Source organism: Ictalurus furcatus, chromosome 23, assembly GCF_023375685.1.
Source record: "Ictalurus furcatus strain D&B chromosome 23, Billie_1.0, whole genome shotgun sequence".
In the NCBI taxonomy this organism is placed as follows: domain Eukaryota; kingdom Metazoa; phylum Chordata; class Actinopteri; order Siluriformes; family Ictaluridae; genus Ictalurus; species Ictalurus furcatus.
Window position 1 is genome coordinate 8,928,981 of NC_071277.1, and position 19,894 is coordinate 8,948,874.

General features: G+C 38.1%; 2 protein-coding genes across 2 annotated transcripts; one reads left to right on the forward strand and one right to left on the reverse strand.

Annotated features, from left to right (window-relative positions):
- The first annotated feature begins 31 nt into the window (after window positions 1-31).
- ndufb4 (NADH:ubiquinone oxidoreductase subunit B4) lies at window positions 32-3,660 on the forward strand. Its single transcript, XM_053611089.1, has 4 exons — window positions 32-47; window positions 251-549; window positions 1,512-1,655; window positions 3,500-3,660. The coding sequence occupies exons 2-4, from the start codon at window positions 301-303 to the stop codon at window positions 3,560-3,562; spliced, it is 456 nt and encodes a 151-aa protein (XP_053467064.1). The 5' UTR covers window positions 32-47; window positions 251-300; the 3' UTR covers window positions 3,563-3,660.
- hgd (homogentisate 1,2-dioxygenase) lies at window positions 3,658-18,612 on the reverse strand. Its single transcript, XM_053611084.1, has 14 exons — window positions 18,465-18,612; window positions 17,708-17,779; window positions 16,964-17,052; window positions 15,576-15,681; window positions 15,412-15,471; window positions 15,205-15,296; window positions 13,476-13,510; window positions 13,244-13,323; window positions 11,446-11,545; window positions 11,235-11,359; window positions 7,975-8,079; window positions 5,398-5,524; window positions 4,959-5,140; window positions 3,658-3,970 (listed from the first exon to the last, which is right to left on the reverse strand). Exons 1-14 carry the CDS (start codon window positions 18,477-18,479, stop codon window positions 3,827-3,829), a joined length of 1,332 nt encoding a protein of 443 aa, XP_053467059.1. The 5' UTR covers window positions 18,480-18,612; the 3' UTR covers window positions 3,658-3,826.
- Between the last annotated feature and the right edge of the window lie 1,282 nt (window positions 18,613-19,894).

The following is a 19,894-nucleotide window of genomic DNA, read 5'->3' on the forward strand; positions in this document are numbered from 1 at the left end:
GCAAATAACGTATTGTTTTTCCTACAAATAGACAACAATACAGAAAAGTAATATTAAAACTTCTACTATGATGTATTTTAAAATTGTAACACATGCATCGTGTGTTCTCGTATGTAACGTGTGTGCGTGTACGATATGCTGTAATTGCATTTGTATTTATTTTTTCATAAAATTAGTTATAATATGAGAAGATAAATCTCACACTGCAAAAAAAATAATAAATGTACAGAATATTTGTTTACATTTACAGACTTTCGTTGTTTGGTACTGCGCACGCGCACAAGCCCTATTTGTGGGAAAATGTCGCGAGAACACAAAATCTGTGTGCACCAATCAAATCGTGTCGTGCTCCATCACCGCCCGCCCACAAACATGGCGGACTACAAGGAGGCACCTTTGGCGACTCGTCCAAAAACATTAGAGCCAGCGGAATATTTTCATGTTTCGCCCGAATATCGACGGGCGGAGGAGGAGCGAGGAGCGCTCAGGTCCCGGCTGAAGAGAGAATATCAGACGAAGCTGAATAATCCTCTGCGGAAAGAGCTGATTGTGAGTGCGGAGGGGAGAACTGTGTGTTAGCTAGCTCTCTAGCATGCTAACTAGAGTAGGTAAATAGAAACTGTTAGCAAATAAAAATGGCGACAATGCTTCTTTCTTAGGCGTTTTTATTCAAGTTTATTAACGATAATTTGGAGACACGTGACATTTATAGAAGTTATAAAATACTGACGTTAACTCTAAATACAGAGTGACCTTGGTGCTAGTTTGCTAGCTCGCGAGTTCATTGAACCGTTAGTTCACACACTTCAGTGATCTATCTGCTTATTTATTTATTTGTTTGTTTATTTCTCATGTCACTGCATTAGCATACAAGACTGTTTCCAAATCTTTTCAGGGGAAAGTAGACAATGCCTGTTCCAAAAGACGTTAGCAGTCATCAGATGACGTCATTGTATGTCATTGCATATTTATCCGGTCAATGTGATCATTTGCATATTCCGCACAGCTGCACAAACTAACTTTTATACTAAATAAATACTATAGTTTAGATATGCAGGAATGGTTACAGATGAAATAACTAGTTTTCATTACTGTAAATATCGGCAAGAATAGAGTTTGAAGGAAGAAGTGTGCGGATGGATAAACTATGCCGATTGGTCAGTGGGAACAATGGGGATCAGTGATTGGTTGTTGAGAGCACCGGCTCACACGAGTGCGACTCGGTCATGCTTTACACGCTGGGTGAACTTACTCTCTAAAATTGAATAAGCGGCAGATATGAGCCGTGTCGAGTGCAGGACAGTCCGAGTACACGTCTATAATGCCAGCGTCTCGTCTCGTGCGTTCGGTTGAGGAGGACTTAATATCAGGTCCGGCTCCACTCCGTTGGACTTTTGGTTCTGCAGCGAGGACTATCTAGGAAAATCAATCTGTTTATTAATTCAGCAGTTTAAATAATTTGATCGTATAAAGGTTTTGGATTAACGCCGTGTTTGTTTTTGTCTTTGCAGGAGGACCCGGCCCTCACGAGGTGGACGTACGCCCGTACGGAGATGTATAATCACTTCAGACCGACACCGAAATCCTCCCTGATCGCTGGTTTGATCGGAGTCGCTCCACTCTTCATCTTGTACTACGTCTTGAAGACTGACCGCGTAAGTTGTGTTTAAAACACAAGAACAAATGCTGTGGTTATTGTATCGTATGTATTTATTTATTTATTTGGTCTTGTAGATCATCGGAATTATTTTCCCATGTGCAAAGAAATGTATAACAATCAAATCTGATTGGTCAAAAGGTGCGCTGTGTTTCTATCTAACAGCACAGCTCAATGCGCTTGTTCTAATCCGTTATCGTTTCTATAGTAACAGCTCATTCACAGGGACTTGTACAGCAGGCACTCTACTCCATGTAATCTAAGCCTGATAATAAACAAATTTAGAAGATGTGTTTAACAAAGAAAAACCTCTGTGTGTTGATGTGGTGAGATTTAATCAACGTTTATGGAAGGAGTCTCGGTTGTACGAGTTTTGTAACGATCACAGTGCATTAAAGTGCACCTATTATGGGTTTTTTTCAAATATCTATATACCTTTCATGTAGCGTGTTATAAAGCTGTTTGTGAATGTAAAAACGTCGGCAAAGTTTAAAAAATTATCGACTCCCAAAAGAAGGAACCGATTCTGAACAGCTGAAACGGGTTGTTAGTGATTCCTGTACTAACCTACGTAAATTGGTAACAAAAAGCCCCGCCTCTCGTCTTCATCGGCTGCTCACGAACAGACGGAGCTGAAACTCCTTATGGTAGTGGGCGTTTCCTTTTAGACACATACTGACAGCGGTAGACCAATCACAACAGACCTGGATATCTGACCAATCAGAGCAGAGTATGCTCTCTGAAAGGAGGAGTTTAGAATGGATCATTTAACGAGTCGTTTGTGACACTGGGGGGTAAAATGTAACGCTGCAGTTTAAATGATGAGTACGTTAGTTACCTTGGATGCCTGTAAATCTATCGTATGAGAGCTTTAAAACAAAATTAGGCACGTTTCAAAAGCATGTGCGCTTTAAAGTTTTCAGGACCAAGGAGTTTAAGCTTTCCGGTTGCTTGGTGAAACGACCGTGTTTTTTGAGAGTGGGGTTGGTGAAGGAACGACTATTTATCATTGCTGTACTGTAAGCGTGAACAGGAACTAACTCGTCCCTTGGATGTTGGGCAGCTTTAAAAATCTAACTCTAAATAATAATTATATAATAAATAATAATTAAATAAATCATTAAAATGTGCCCAGTGTCTTTCAGTAATAGATGAAACATTGTGCTTGTTGGCAAATCATTGTGGTGTAAGCTGAATCACACACTCCAGACTGTAGTATTATGGGAAAGTAATGCACTACAGGGGGTCACGTCACCCCACCAAGCCCTATTTTTGTATAAGCACCCAGTCTGTTGTGGGTTAATCTTCACTCTCAGGTTTAAACCTCTGCGTTCTGTTTTCAGAATGAGCTTCTTATTATTATCGATAGTCTGGTGTCTGTAGTAGTCTGTACCGAATTTGGCTCTGATTGCAAAGGAAACACTGATTCTCTTTGTTTTCAGTTAAGTAGTTTCTATAATTAATTTTCTTTCTGCCGTTTTCTTCCAAGCAGTCGAGGTAGGTGGGGCAGTATTTCGTAGCGATGACCTCAGCGTTACCAAAGTATCAATCCGAACCGTCTGCTTTTACTCCAACCCCGGGAACTGACGTGAAGACTTTCCCGTTTTATAGCGTAACTGTGGTTTATGTATGATGATGCTGAGTATTCCTCAGGGCCAGTAAAACTTTTGTCACTTAACATTTCTCTACAGCAACACATCATAACGTTCACGACACCGTAACTTTACACAGGAACTTAGTATGTACTCGGATTTACATGTTCTTGATTACTGAGCGCTGATTAATTAACGGAGAGTTAATTGGTGTAACACAGCGGTCTAATGTGTCTTTTTGTAATTTCAGGACAAGAGGGAGCAGAAGATTAAAGACGGGACTTACAAACGCCCGTACAGACTCTCATACTGATCTCTGACTTGTACTTCAGGTTAAATCATTGTCTCGGATTGTACATGTAACTATAAATAAACTTTATTGATGAAAAAATGAAGAAGTAAGAGCAGTTTGTTTGTGATTAAATGAGATTTTATTGCAATTTTTTAACTTGAACTCAACACATCTATGCTGTGTAATCCTTTCCTACTGCATATATAGGATGAGGATAATTAAACATGAACCATGGATAATTAACTTGGATAATTAAGGCTCTTTGAGCTCTTCACCGTGGCCTGTTTACATGCTGCCAGGTTTCCAGTTTGGGTTGAAGTGTTTCTTCAGAGGCTCCCAGCACTTGTAGTAGGTCTTGTCCAGACGCTGGCACGTCTCAAGACCCCACTTGGTGACCGCCATGCTGAAGGACGACTCGAACATGAAGGACTGTGACAAAACCATGGAGAATTTCTATTTAAATTAACAAACTTCAGAGTAAAACAAATATGTTTTGCTTTACAAAAGACGCAATAACGTGTTCATGCAAGTGCGTCGACTCGGTTCGTCTCCCACACGCTTACGGGATGTCGAGACATAAATGTTGAGCGTTTAATATTACAATTTTACTTTAAAAACATATGATGTCATTCATTAATAAATGAAAGATTGTAATCGTTGGCAAATTTCTGTGATATAAGAGGAAGAAGTGTGGTTATAAAAAAAATCTTCAGGGTGTTAAAAGTTAACGTCTGCTCCATCACACCAGCCTGTTGTTGATGATTTTCCTATTAAAGCATGACTCCAAGTGTTTTATTCCTTATTTAAATCTTGTTAATGATTGTATAAGGTTATAGTAGTATAACTAATCAGGGACTGATGAACCTGATAAGCTATTTTCCTCACAGAAGCCAAAATAATTTCAGAAATGTAATCAGTCAGGTCCTAGCTGTTTTTACCAGGAGTTAGAGAAGCAAATGGAGGGAAAATAAACACTGTAAACCCACACAATAAACAAGGTCGTTTCATGTTATAAGCGATTGCTCAGGGACTCCGGACCACCAGGGGGCACCATGTTCTTTCATTTTTTTAAATAGATATGCAAAAAAAGTTCAGAAATGTACAATGAAAAGAAAAGAGAAGCAATTAACTTTCCATATCCATGGGTCAGATTCCAAATGACCTAAGCTAAAATGGGCCGTAGAAGATTCGACATGGGGTCACTACCGATCGCTTATAAAAGAGCTGGACTTTGATGATTTGATGGATGAGTATTTGTGGTAGAAAAGGAAAAGCAAGAAGAGGGTAAGGTAACACGTTGGCAGAGCAGACAAAGCTGTGTGTGTAGCAGGATGTGGAGAAGGGCCTTGTTCAGATTCCTGCTCACTTTGTCTTGGATTTACTAATACTAATAGTGTGTGTGTGTGTGTGTGTGTACCATCGTTCCCTCAGCGACTCGCTCGGGTTTGAGCTTGGCAGTGCTGTTCTTCTCAAAGCAGTCAGCATCAGGCCCGTGGGGGGTCATTATACTGTGCAGACTCGCTCCGCCGGGCTGGAAACCTTCTTCCTTTGCCTCATAGTGACCCTTGATTAATCCCATAAATTCGCTCATGCAGTTCCCTTAAACACAAACAGGGGGAGCTGTAACACAACAATCTGGCCTAGAAGTGTGTAACCTGAATGTTCTGGAGTCACACAGAGAGTTGAGTAATACTATGGGCCACTAAACTGTACTTTTGGAGCATGTTTCAAGCATGAGATGTTAAAAGGACTCACACAGATTTGTAAATGTAATATCAGACAGAAATAGCATCCTAATTCGTGGAATCAGTCAGATTTGTGTGATTCTCGTGTGTAAATCAGCGCTTCAGACTTACTGTGATAGTACGGAGGTCTGAAGGTGTGATCCGCAACGCCCCAGCGAGGTGGAAAGATGACAAAATCAGCAATGGCGACGCCTGGCCGAGTGGATTTGGCCGTCAGGACGGTAAAAATGGACGGATCCTGAAAGAGAGAGCTTCGGAATGTACATATCAACTTGTCATGTTGTCAGATATACTGTGTCCCTGGGTGGAACACTTGTTAAAGTCATGGTTCTATATGGAGTTTTTTGGGTCAAGCTCCAGATGTGGTTATTTGGGATATGAGTAACTATTACTGCTAATTAACATGTTAGATCTCCAGGAACAGAGTTGGTGACCACTGGTGTTAAGTAAATAAACTCAATTCCATGTTAAGAGCTTTTAGTCGAAGGTAATTTACTGACAATTGAGTACAGACACGGACGTTTTTGTTATATTAGCTTGCTAATGGAGAATCACACATTATTAGCACGTTTTGTCAGTAGCTGAGTTTATTGCCCCCAAAAAAGTATTTGATCCCCTGCTGATTTTGTACGTTTGCCCACTGACAAAGAAATAATCAGTCTATAATTTTAATGGTAGATTTATTTGAACAGTGAGAGACAGAATAACAACAAGAAAATCCAGAAAAACGCATGTCAACAATGTTATAAATTGATTTGCATTTTAATGAGGGAAATAAGTATTTGACCCCCTCTCAATCAGAAAGATTTCTGGCTCCCAGGTGTCTTTTATACAGGAAACAAGCTGAGATTAGGAGCACACTCTTAAAGGGAGTGCTCCTAATCTCAGCTTGTTACCTGTATAAAAGACACCTGTCCACAGAAGCAATCAATCAATCAGTTTCCAAACTCTCCACCATGGCCAAGACCAAAGAGCTGTCCAAGGATGTCAGGGACAAGATTGTAGACCTACACAAGTCTGGAATGGGCTACAAGACCATTGCCAAGCAGCTTGGTGAGAAGGTGACAACAGTTGGTGCGATTATTCGCAAATGGAAGAAACACAAAAGAACTGTCAATCTCCCTCGGCCTGGGGCTCCATGCAAGATCTCACCTCGTGGAGTTGCAATGATCATGAGAACAGTGAGGAATCAGCCCAGAACTACACGGGAGGATCTTGTCAATGATCTCAAGGCAGCTGGGACCATAGTCACCAAGAAAACAATTGGTAACACACTATGCTGTGAAGGACTGAAATCCTGCAGTGCCCGCAAGGTCCCCCTGCTCAAGAAAGCACATATACATGCCCGTCTGAAGTTTGCCAATGAACATCTGAATGATTCAGAGGACAACTGGGTGAAAGTGTTGTGGTCAGATGAGACCAAAATGGAGCTCTTTGGCATCAACTCAACTTGCCGTGTTTGGAGGAGGAGGAATGCTGCCTATGACCCCAAGAACACCATCCCCACCGTCAAACATGGAGGTGGAAACATTATGCTTTGGGGGTGTTTTTCTGCTAAGGGGACAGGACAACTTCACCGCATCAAAGGGACGATGGACGGGGCCATGTACCGTCAAATCTTGGGTGAGAACCTCCTTCCCTCAGCCAGGGCATTGAAAATGGGTCGTGGATGGGTATTCCTGCATGACAATGACCCAAAACACACAGCCAAGGCAACAAAGGAGTGGCTCAAGAAGAAGCACATTAAGGTCCTGGAGTTGCCTAGCCAGTCTCCAGACCTTAATCCCATAGAAAATCTGTGGAGGGAGCTGAAGGTTCGAGTTGCCAAACGTCAGCCTCGAAACCTTAATGACTTGGAGAAGATCTGCAAAGAGGAGTGGGACAAAATCCCTCCTGAGATGTGTGCAAACCTGGTGGCCAACTACAAGAAACGTCTGACCTCTGTGATTGCCAACAAGGGTTTTGCCACCAAGTACTAAGTCATGTTTTGCAGAGGGGTCAAATACATATTTCCCTCATTAAAATGCAAATCAATTTATAACATTTTTGACATGCGTTTTTCTGGATTTTTTTTGGTTGTTATTCTGTCTCTCACTGTTCAAATAAATCTACCATTAAAATTATAGACTGATCATTTCTTTGTCAGTGGGCAAACGTACAAAATCAGCAGGGGATCAAATACTTTTTTCCCTCACTGTAGCTGAGTTTATTGCCCCCTAGTGGAATAACGGGGACTCACAGTTTTTTCAAATCTTTTCGTTCAAATGAAAAATGAGTCTATAGGAATATATTCTAACTCCAGCAACAAACATTGGTATTGACATCCACCATTTTATGAGAAACAGAACCTGTTTATTTGTGTCTTACATTTATGTCCGGACATTTTGTCTCTCTTTTTGTCTCCTTTTACTTTCTCCTCTAGTATTTGGGGGTTTTTTTTGCATTGTTTATTGAAGATAGGTCTAACAACTAGTTTCTACACAATCGCCATTTCATTCAGTACAAGTGTTCCAGCACTGTCCAGATTCCTCTAGAAAAAAAAAATTACATTCAATTTAGTCACATTTTTAAGATTTTCATTTGACTCCCCCTCGTAAATTCACGTTGTGGGCCCGACCACATCCTTCATCAGACCTGCTGTATGTTGGACACCGCTGTAGTGATGTGTAGTGAACGTATTTTACTCACAGCGTGATCAAACGCCACACAGTTGATGACCATGAAGTTCTCCAGGTTGTATTTGTAGGGAGCGTAGTTTCCGTGCCACGCCACCACGTTAAAGGGTGAAAAGTCCTGCGAAACAAGAGCATTTCCACATGTGGAACATTTCCATGGCCTCCATTTACAGCATGGTGTAACAGAAACGTCCAACATCATGAACTTTTATTCTTCTGGCTATTCTTCTAACACGTACACAGTTGCACTGTTTACAAACTTCTTTTATTTTTCTTCACTGTGATAGTTTAAAAAAAGGGGAAAAAACTATTTAACATTTGTTCCTTGCTTTTATCTGTTGGCTTATCTCACATTTTCTTTCTTTTGCTCTTTTTTTAATTCGTTCTTTCTTTCCTCACATTTTTCATGCTCTTAATTTTTTCTAAATCCTTCACTCTTTCTTTCCCTTTCCCCCAGTTTCTTCCTGTGCTTCAATTTTCTTCCCTTTAATTCTTTCTTGCTGCTTTTCTCACATGTTCTCTCTTCATTTTTCTTAGTCTTTTGATTTGACCATTTTGTTGTTTGTTTCTTACCTCTCTCTTTCTTCCTTCCTTTCTTTCTAACTTTCGCTTTCCTTCCTCTCACCTTTTCATTCTTTCTTTCTGCTCGTCTTGTATTTTCTTGCTCTTCCGTTCGATCTTTTTCCTCTTTTTTTATTTATCCTTCCCACTTTCTTTCTTTCCTTCATTCATTCATTCTTTATTTCTGCACATTCCACAAACTTTTGCGTATACAGTAATTATAAACATAAACAAAAGGTCAAGTTATATAACGTAAAAAAAAAATATAGGCCTATATATTTCATGAAGTTGTTCCTCTCGTCGTCGTTGTTTGGATTCTTATGGTTTTAAAACATTTGAAACAGTCGTTGCTTTTATGTTTCTTAACACATCCAGTTAATGCTCTGAGAAAAACTTTCTTTTTCTCTTCTTTTTTTTTAATTTTATTTTATTTTATTTTTACAAACTTCTTTTATTTTCCTGCCAGGAATGAAATTGTGAAGTGGTTTTATAGTGGAGATATTTCTTCATTGTGATTGTTAAAAAGAAAAGAAGAAGAAGAAACCCAGCAATTTTATAAAGTCCTCTGTTGAAAATGTTGTCATGAAGAGACTTTGTGAATTGTGGCTGTAAAATCAATATAATTCATTACAGCCAAGACTACCTGCAGTCCTGACCCTCGTACCACACACACACACACACACACACACACACACACACACACACACACACACACACACAGGGAGAGAGAGAGAGAGAGAGAGAGAGAGAGAGAGAGAGAGAGAGAGAGAGAACGAACTTAAAGCACAATCTCAAATAGATACACATTTAAAGAGCAGTGTGTGTGTGTGTGTTTTTTTTTAAGCAGTTACATACATTCTCACAAAGCCATTCTCTCCTCACACCCTAGGAGCTTCCTGGACCCTGAGGTTTGTAATCTCACAGACATTACTGCTTGCAGGATAACTCCACCAGACTTGATTAAAACAGTGAAAAAAACACTCATACACACAAAACACAAACAGATTGGCCCAGTCGAGCAAATAATAAGTTAATTCGAGCAATTTCAGTGCTCAGCTGGAGAGCAGAACAGCAGGACGAGACAGCAGCGTCTCCCTCCAGACGGCGGCCAACAACCTCGGATATGTTTCAGGAAGGAGACACAGCGGACCAGTTCTGCCTCACAAATGATAATAATAATGATGATGATAATAATAATAAGAATGATAATAATAATAATACAAATCCGACGTCATAATATCTGATGTAGTATCGTAATGAAGAATGATCTAATGCCTCTGATGGTAAATAAATTTCTCCCGTCGCTCGTCGATCCAATTACACACACCACAGGAAGCTCGGGGAAATCATTTCCGAGGAAAATACGTTGAAACAAGCGCTCAACTCAGGAAATAGTTTCCAGATGGAAAGATTTACGCTGTGAAAATGCTGAAGATTCTGACGTCCTCTAATTACACTTCATTATAAACCTAAGGATTAGTGAAGATGGGAGCTCACTGATCCTTTATCACTTTATATATATATATATATATATATATATATACACACACACACACACACACACACACACACACACACACACACATTACATATAATATATGATATTATATGTAATGATTAGCAAGTCCTTTAGCTCCTGAAATACATTATATCATATACATATTTCAAATATTTAAAAAAAATATAAGTGGTTATGATGAAATCTACTAATTAATTAATAAATATTTCTTCCATTTTTAAGTTTAAAGTTTGCCAGTTTGAATTCCTTTTGTCGCTTATGATGTCACTGATGATGTCATTAACTAACTCTGGTTTTCTAATTAATTATTAAATCATATAATTAACTGATTAATAAATCATATATTAGAATTGAATTTGAACTGTCGTTTTGCGAGAATGTAAAAATCTATGTGTGTGGTTTTGATGAAGTTCATAATTATTTAAAACACATTGAAGAGTTGGCTTTTGTTTACTGAACGTCTGTATTTTTTTAATTCAAACTGGCGCTGATGATGTCACAGTACACTTCACAGCCAGCCAATCGGCAGCTTTGCTTCAAACTTACATCGTTCCTTCTTTTTCTCCTTCTTTCTTTTTCGACCTCTCTCGTTCTCATTCTTTCTCTTTTTCTTCTCCAAACATAGCCCTTTTAAATTTGTCTTCTTTATTTCATTCTCTTTCTATTTTATTTTTCTTTTTTTCATTTCTTTTATGTTCTATTGCCTTTCCTAGCACTCTTTCTTTCTTTTTGTCTTTCCTTTCTGTCTATCCCACATTCCTTCTTTTTAAGAAAAAGGCCAATAAACATAACATCAGTAACCAATAAAATTCCAGGTGATCTTGGTGAATTTTTTTATCATAAATTATCACTACATAATAATATATTTCAGGAAACCTGTTGATTTTCTACTTGAAAAAAATGAAATACATGCTCACCTATATTTACTTGAAGGGAGGACCAAATTATAGACATGAAATATTTCTACAATAACTGTTCGGTTTTTTTCCATAATGCAGAAGTATGAAAGTTACTGATACAGATACTTATACTGAACGATCTAAAAAAATTTAAACAATTTCAAAATAAGTCTTGCTCATTGAAGTTAATGGTTAATGAGGCTTCCTGAACCCTGTAACATTTAAACTCACAACATTTTAGTATAGAATTTTAACCCCTGAACTACCATGACTGTTATGATACCAGTAATGTACCTGCTGACAGGAGAAGAGCTTCCCCTGGTACTTGTTGATGACAGTGTAACTGGTGGCGATGGTGCGATCTTCAAACCAAGCCACAGGAGTCAGGAAGTCTCTGGGATTAGCGAGTCCGTTAGCTCCTGAAATACAGCACAGGAAATATTCATAAACTTGTAAAGAAAATATTCTAGTCATAGAAAAAGAATCACAGGATGGAAGGTGATACCTATGGGTCCGAGGTCCGGCAGCTCGAAGTGAGCACCATAGACCTCCAGAATGTAACCTCTGGTCTCACCAAACACGTCCATGCTGAAACGTATCCCAGACTACAGCATAACAAAGAGTATATAAGAATTAACTAATGTTTGTAAATACGTTATGAGAAGAATAAAAACATGGCAGTGTTTCCTTTTTCTTACACCACATCGATTTGCTCGCAATTACCATTTTTATTAATTAGACAACGAAACGTTGTACCTTTTATCCATTTATCGTTACATTTAACAAGTTACTTCCTGTTCTCACTTACATTACAGCAGCTATAAACAGTCATTCCCTCACTACCCCTCTCTTTATTGGCTCTGTTTTTTCCTTGTGAATTTTTTATAATGAAAGCTTAGTTGGATGCCGTTGGTGATGAACAACCAGAAATGTTTTTGGGGAAAAAAAGAAAAACAAAAAACTCCCAATCCCCAGCTTGCAGAAGTGTACACACCCTTTTATAATTGAGAATGTGGCCGTGTTCAGAATCCACCAATCACATTCAAACTCATGTTAAACACTAATGAGTATACACCTGCCATCAATTAAAGTGACTGATTAACCCCAAATAAAGTCCAGCTGTTCCTATAAGATTCTCCTGACATCTTCTGGGTAAATCCAACTGGAAAAGCCCTGGGCCACAAAGATCTTACAGAGCAGGTACGGGATCTCAAAAATATCAATCAGGAAAGGGTTACAAATAACTTCCAAGGTATCGGATATACCATGGAACACTGTAAATATAATGAACACGTGAAGAAAATATGGCACAACAGTGACACTACTAAGATCAGGACGTCCCTCTAAAACTGATGAGAAGATCAGGAGAAACCGGTCAGCGAGACTGCCGAGAGGAGCTACAGCGAGAGTAAAAGAACTGCAGCAGCTTCTGGTAAGTACTGGTTACTCCCTACACGTGACAACAATTTTCTGAATTCTTCATATCTCTGGGCTGTGGGGTAGGGGCGCAAGATCTCCCAAAACCATGTGGAATAATGTGTTATGGTCTGAAGAGACCAAAGTTTGATGGGTGACATTTTGGCCAGAATACCAAAAGATATGTGTGGCACAAAAGAAATCAGAGCACATGACTAAAAGAACAGCTTCCTCACGGTGAAGCACGGTGGTGGCAGCTTCATACTGCGGGGCTGTTTGTCTTCAGCTGGAATCGAGGCTTTAATCAGGGTGGAGGGAATAACGAACAGCTTCAAATACCAGACAGTTTTAGCACAAAACCTTAAATCTTCTGCTAAAACTCTTGAGTTGAAGAGGAATTTCAGCTTTCAGCACGACGACGACCAGAAGCAAACCTCCAGATCAACAAAGGAACGGCTTCACCAAAACAAGCTCAAGGTTTTAGAAGTCAAGACGCTCCAAACTGATTGAATCTTATTCTAAAGCTGCTTCAACTAAGTATTAGTTCAGGGGTGTGCACACTCATGCAACCAGGTTACTGTATGTTTTTATTTTTTCCCCCTAAAATGAGTCAATTCTTGATTTTCACTTTAATGAATAGGTTAAAATTTCACAATCAAGGTAGAAAAGATTCAGACATGATTTATCTTTTTTTTTTACATCACAAAAACCTGCCATTTTAACAGGGGTGTGTAGACTTTTTATATCCACTGTATATAAACCTGTGATTTGCAGCTGCACTACTGCCCGAGAAAATGAATCAACACCTTCTGACTAATCAGAATCCAGAACTCTACAGCACTGTGGTGTAAGAATAGGAATAACACATTTTTTTTACTCTGATCCACCTGAATGACGCAGATCTCATTTGGCTCCACCATCATCTTCCCGAACTCGGTGGTGACCAGGAGTTCACCTTGCTGCGGCACTATAACAAACATCACACAGTAAACATCAGGATTAACATGAGACGCACATCTGTATCATCCAGCAATGAAGAAGATGAAGGAGAAGCCATTATAGGTCCATGAGCGATCGTAGCTTCGATAAAGTAAACACAACTGCATTATGGGAACTTACCGATCAGGAAATCGCCATCCGAGTTCTGGAAGCACCTAGAAATGAAAACAATTGTGTGATTTTTGTGTTATTTCTAATATTTTTGTATAAAGGACTCCACCATTCTGTAGCTAAGAACATCTTTCAACGTCCGATTTATTTTAATAACATAATCGAAAGATTTATATTGAAATGTACACATATATTGGACCTGTAAGAGATTTTAAATCCCTGAAACCTTCCACCAACAAAACTGATAGATTTTAAATGTTTTGCATCGTATTAACATCTCTTTCACATCTCTCTTTATTTGTTAGGATTTAAAAAAAGATTAATTCCAATTAAATTCAAGCTCATAGAATTTATTCTTGATAAGTTATTGAGCTTTAGAATATTTATTGTAATGAATTACTCGGAGGAATTTCTACTGTTAGAGCCGCAAGGATATTAACCCATACTAAAAAGAGAGGATCATGTTAGCCTATATTCCTGTTTCCTGTCAAATCAACTATACAATGGTATTATTAGTTTTTAAATTAATCTCTGAACACCTGATAAACAATGTTCCAATGTCCACCATGGCTTCTGACTAGGGTGTCTATGGCACCTCATATAACGGTCTTGTGAAAAGGTTGAAATTTGGCACCCTGATTGGGGAGGGTCTAAGGAACATTCTGTGACAAGCGCTGACAACTCTCTAGTGCCACCATCGAGTCAAATTTGGGCCTAATTTGGAAGTACGTTTATGGTCATAACTTTTGAACCATGTGCCCAAAATTGAAAAGCCAGACATCCTTTTTTTTCCCTATAATTCCTTGGAGTATGCAGACGTGAACACACACACTAACATCTGAAATTCAAGTGTACTTCCTGTTGATCATCTTGGATTTTGTCAAAAACTGTCTTGTCGCTAATCCTCATACAAATCTGATGGTAAAGCCACCAAACAGGATGTGAGGCTGTATCTCAGTAACAACCTTGCACACTGACACAAATCTTGGTAGGCAGCTTCAGGACCATGACCTGAGGCTATGCAACAAATTTCATGACAGCGCCACTTACTGGTCAAAAGTTACAATAACATTCCTAAAATGCTTCCATCTAAGTGCTATTTTTGCTACTCATCCTCCCAATTTCACCAAATTTGGCTCACATCATCTTGAGAGCCATCTAAACTTGCACAGAGTAGGGAACAAAAGGCCCAGACCGATAATAAAAAACATAAATACCTTAGAAATTGCAAGACAAAAATGTTTTTAGGTTTCTAAAATGCTGCTTGGAGCTTTAATTTTACTTTTATAGTAAACTTTTATACTTTTTTTTTTAAAAAAAAACTATTTTATTATATATTCTTAATATTTTATTCTTTTTTTCTGTGACTGCTGTTATGTATTGAGTTTTTATTACTTGTTACATCACAGTCTTGTTTTTTATTACCTTTCTGGTGTCTTTCATAATTTCCGGTTTTGTTATTTTTTAACTTCACACTGTAAAGCATGCTGAACTGCATGAATAAAAAGATTATTATTAGTACTATATATATATATATATATATATATATATATATATATATATATATATATATATATATATATATATAAAACCATTTTGAAAATAATAATAATAAAATTCATTCACAGATCTATAGTGATGCATGAAGTTGAGAGCCACAGTTAAGAGTTAAACACTAAACACTGCAGGATGATTACGATATCATGAACGGAACAGTAGAAATGCAGTAAACACTGACCTGTTAATCATAGACGTGTTGCAGGTGTATATGTGGATGGCAATCCCATTGCGAGATTTCGAGTCTCCGGCACCACAGACTGTGTGCAGACCCTAAAACAAAAATAATGAAACCCTGAACACGTGCCCACACTCACATACTCACACACTCACACACTCTCAGATGTATGACTGAACCACAAGAGGGAAGAGTTTGACTGAAACATACCTCTACAAAATCCACCTTCTTCTCCAAAGCTTTAGTGATGGTAAACGGCATCCAACGAAGCTTTCATGATTAGAAAATTCGAATAAGGAACAAACAGAGCCATTAAAACATACTGACTACAGAACTTTACTAAACTACTGATAATGTAAAGATGCTTTAATTACCTGGTTGGGATCAGGTTCCACTTCATTCCAGTCATCAGTGAGGTTTCCACAGGTGATGGGAGTGAAGGGCTTGTGCTGAACAGAAGGTAGGATACGGTACAGCCAGCTGTAATCACACACACACACACACACACACACACACACACACACACACACACAAACACAAACACTTCGTTCACTCTGAAAATCACATTACACAAGCAGTCACGTTTAAATTGAACTCTTCGTGGACTCTGATTACATTGTTTCAGATGTTTGGATAATATTTTATACAGTTCAAAAAGTCACATTTTTCTATTTAAAACATACTTTTTCATTACTTCAAACCGATTTGTGGGTGTGGCTACAAATAATCTCCGTTTGTGATGTCACAAAATAAGCTCAGTGTCTTTGAACCAGTCACATGCAATATGCAGAATATTAGCTCTGGGGCTCCTCTCCTGTTTTATTCATTTACTTTACGAATAACTATACGATTAGCGCTAACTGTAACTATGATGCTGGATTGTTTGTGTGGGATACCATTTTACATTTTGGGAGTCACGTGCACATGAAACACGTGACGTAGAAATGAAGAGTGTATGTGTTATTTTCCTCTTTTTCTCTATACCAGCGCAGCAGTAAAAATTCAACCATCTGCCTCCCCTAGTTCCTCGACAATACCAAGTAAGCTAATATCTGACTCAGGATCTGAAACAAGAGAAGTCATGGAAGCGAACACAAACATATGCTGAAACATTTATTAAACATGGATTTCCAATAACGAGGAGAAACCAAAATGCCAAGCCTTGGAGTCGCAGAAAATTTATTATGGGCAAAAACATTACGAATCACTGAATTAGCATAAAACAACAGAGTAGCTAAAAACCTTTGGATGCAGAATCCGTATTGCTAATCTTTTTATATAACATTTTATCTATCATTTAAAATCTGTTTATATGTTTCTGTAAAGCTGCTTTGTGACAATGTCCATTGTAAAAAGCACTATACAAATAAAAATTTAATTGAATTGAATCTAGCTAGCTAACTTAGTAAATGTTAGTGATGAACAAAATGTTAGTCCCGGTAGTAAACGTTATATATTCAGACAGTTTTGCTGCTGGAAATCAAGACACTGATACTGAAATCCCACTCGCGTCCATCTGTGTCTAACTGGCTAGCTGCACTCTAAAAAAGGCTGGGTTATTTTTTCTTATGTTGAGTGCTGAGGCAATGTTCGACATTCCCATGACCTTTCTGAGAGTTAATCAGGGTAATGTTTAATCAGGGTAAAATGGTGGAGAAATTCCTGGGATATTTTGAGACATATTTTGACTGTTAGGAAACATACTGAACACTTTATTATTCTATGTTCAAGTCATTGAACATAGAATATATATTAAGTATACCTTCTCTTATTGGTTCCTCGTGGGCAAGTGAAGGCCGAGCCCGAGAGCTGCTCAGCATACAGTCCATACGGACACACCTGTGGATTGTTCTGGAAAAAAATATATAATAAATTAGATTTTATTTGTTTAGCACTTTTAACGATAAATAGTGTCACTAAGCAGCTTAACAGCAATTCAGGTCTAGATCAAAAGAGTCCAAGGAGCACAAAACTCATTTTCAGTAACAGCCACGTTACACTTTGTCCACTGTGAAGTTAATGACCAGTAACACATCAACAACTCCTCTAAAATGTGTTCATTTACTGGAATATATCTGAAGGCAGAAAGGTACTGATATCACTTAGAAAACAGATGAACAGACTACCATAACAGGAAATGCTTTCCAAATTTACTATATAGTGTCTTACATAAGTATTCACTCCCCTTGATGGTAATGTGGGACACTGTGGGTCTTTTCAACATGTGGATAGTTTTTAGGCTGTAATTGTTTAGGCTTTTTTGAGAGACTGAGTTCGTTTATGGCTTTTCTTTTCTTCCAGTTCCATTATGAACCACAAGAACCCTGATTCAGAAGTCACGTGATGGGCCTGATTAGAACCTGATTTGGTTCTATGTTTATAGAGACCATCTTCACTACATGCATGACATGATGACACTCAACAGAAAATATGTGCAAGTCTTTTACCTTTGTTTTGTTTTGTTTTTTTTTGTTTGTTTTTAAAGCACTGTGATTAAGGCAGTTACCTGGCCTTCAGGTAGAGCCCCAGGACAGCGAGGATCCTCTGAGGCAAACTCGTTGCCAAAACCGCTCAAGTACTAAAGAGAAAAAGTGAAATGAAATGCAAAGTTGAGAAAATAGTATTATATGCACACAACACAACGTTTATAGAGAGGATGTGGGATTCAGTAGTGGAGTGAGGTGGGGGCAGAAGATTTGAGCTGAGTCATGATGGATCTGCAGTTGCAAAAGAGAGCTGGACAAAGTGCAGGAGAGGAGTTAGAATGCAGGACATCTTGTGACAAACCAGTTTTAATTATGAAAAAAGTTGTAGCCTATGTTTTTTTTCCAGCAGACTATTTATAATACATATTATGCACAAATTAAAAATGAAAATGAATGCACTAGATTTTCTGCGTCATGCAAACTTTACAGAAACTCACTAAAACGATTGCAACTTTAAAATTTAAATATGTGTGTGTGTGTGTGTCACTTTTGTGAGATACTGTATATATATATATATATATATATATATATATATATATATATATATATATATATATATATATATATATATGCAGCATATGCGCTGTTTTGTTTTCTGCACCGAGATGAAAGTTCAGCGCGAGCACACAACATCTGGGCTGCTGCTGTTTTTCCTGCGTTCTGATTGGCTAACCAGGAACGCCCCAACCAAAAGCCTTCACACATATCACATACAACACCAAACACACACCGTGCACGAACATAATTATGCGTTATTATATCGGGCTCGTGACTCACCTTCAGACCGGCCATCGCGCGCGCTTGTTTAAAAAGAAAAAGTCGCTTAACTTTACAAAGAGGCAAAAAAATATATAACAGAACAGAAAAGAAAACTGGAGGTAGTTTTAACAGCCTGACTTTGTCCCACCTCTCACATCAGCTCGAGAGAGAGAGAGAGAGAGAGAGAGAGAGACTGAATTTATACTTTCCTCAATATGGGTTTAATTAAGCTCAGACTGCTCGTGACGTCACAGCTTTGTGGTGGGTGGAGAGGTCGGAGGATCAGTCGATAGGTGTGCAAACAAATGTCTTTACCAGTATCCAAGATAAACTATGACAAACAGGACAGTACTGGATCACAGTCACGTCTCATGAGAACTTCTTCGAGCATGAATTAAAGCTGGACAACTTCTTTACAAGATAAATCGTGTTAAAAAATATATAATAATAATAATAATAATAATAATAATAATAATAACTGAAATATTCAGTACTGGTACATTCTGGTTAATCGTAAAGTAAACGCCCCTTATATGTCCAGCAGTGGGTCTTTAAAACACAAACAATGTGTTTTAAAACATTTTTAAAATGAAAAACATCATCCACAATCCTCATCCATTCCTGACTCCAGCATCTATCCAGCATGTAATATGTGCAGAAGTGGCATGCTGTTATAGGAAAATACCACCCCAAAGCTGATTTCCTGTTCTCCTGTAATAAAATTTTTTTTTTTAAAAAAAGGAAATAAATCCTTAAGTATTTTATTCCTTCTATACCTCAGAAATTTCTATGTATTAAAGATCATACTTTCAGTACACACCGTGCTCGCAGTTACACTTAATGTTGTAGAACATCCATGAAGCAAGAAGCAAGTGAGTTCCTGTTCTCACTTACGTTATAGCAGCTATAAACAGTCATTCCTTCACCATCCCTCTCTCTCATTATTCTCTCATTAATCTCTCTCTCTTCATTTTCTCCCTTTAATCCCTCTCTCTCATTATTCTCTCATTAATCTCTCTCTCTTCATTTTCTCCCTTTAATCCCTCTCTCTCATTATTCTCTCATTAATCTCTCTCTCTCTTCATTTTCTCCCTTTAATCTCTCTCTCTTCATTTTCTCTCTTTAATCTCTCTCTCTTCATTTTCTCTCTATAATCTCTCTCTTCATTCTTTCTCTTCATTCTCTCTCTTCTTTCTCTCTCTCTTCATTCTCTCTCTTCATTCTCTCTCTTTAATCTCTCTCTTCTTTCTCTCTCTCTTCATTCTCTCTCTCTTCATTCTCTCTCTTCATTCTCTCTCTCTTTAATCGCTCTTCATTCTCTCTCTTTATTCTCTCTCTCTTTAATCTCTCTTTATTCTCTCTCTTAATTTTCTCTCTTTAATCTCTCTCTCTTCATTCTCTCTCTTCATTCTCTCTCTTTAATCTCTCTCTTTAATCTCTCTCTTCGT

Coding starts and splice junctions, on each gene's coding strand:
- hgd (XM_053611084.1), bottom strand. Junction 13,511..15,204: donor AACACGTCTATGATTAACAG/GTCAGTGTTTAC, acceptor TTTCATTTCTAG/GTGCTTCCAGAACTCGGATG. Junction 11,360..11,445: donor GCCGGACCTCGGACCCATAG/GTATCACCTTCC, acceptor GCTGTATTTCAG/GAGCTAACGGACTCGCTAAT.
- ndufb4 (XM_053611089.1), top strand. CDS start 301: ATGTCGCGAGAACACAAAATCTGTGTGCACCAATCAAATCGTGTCGTG. Junction 550..1,511: donor CTCTGCGGAAAGAGCTGATT/GTGAGTGCGGAG, acceptor TTGTCTTTGCAG/GAGGACCCGGCCCTCACGAG. Junction 1,656..3,499: donor ACGTCTTGAAGACTGACCGC/GTAAGTTGTGTT, acceptor TTGTAATTTCAG/GACAAGAGGGAGCAGAAGAT.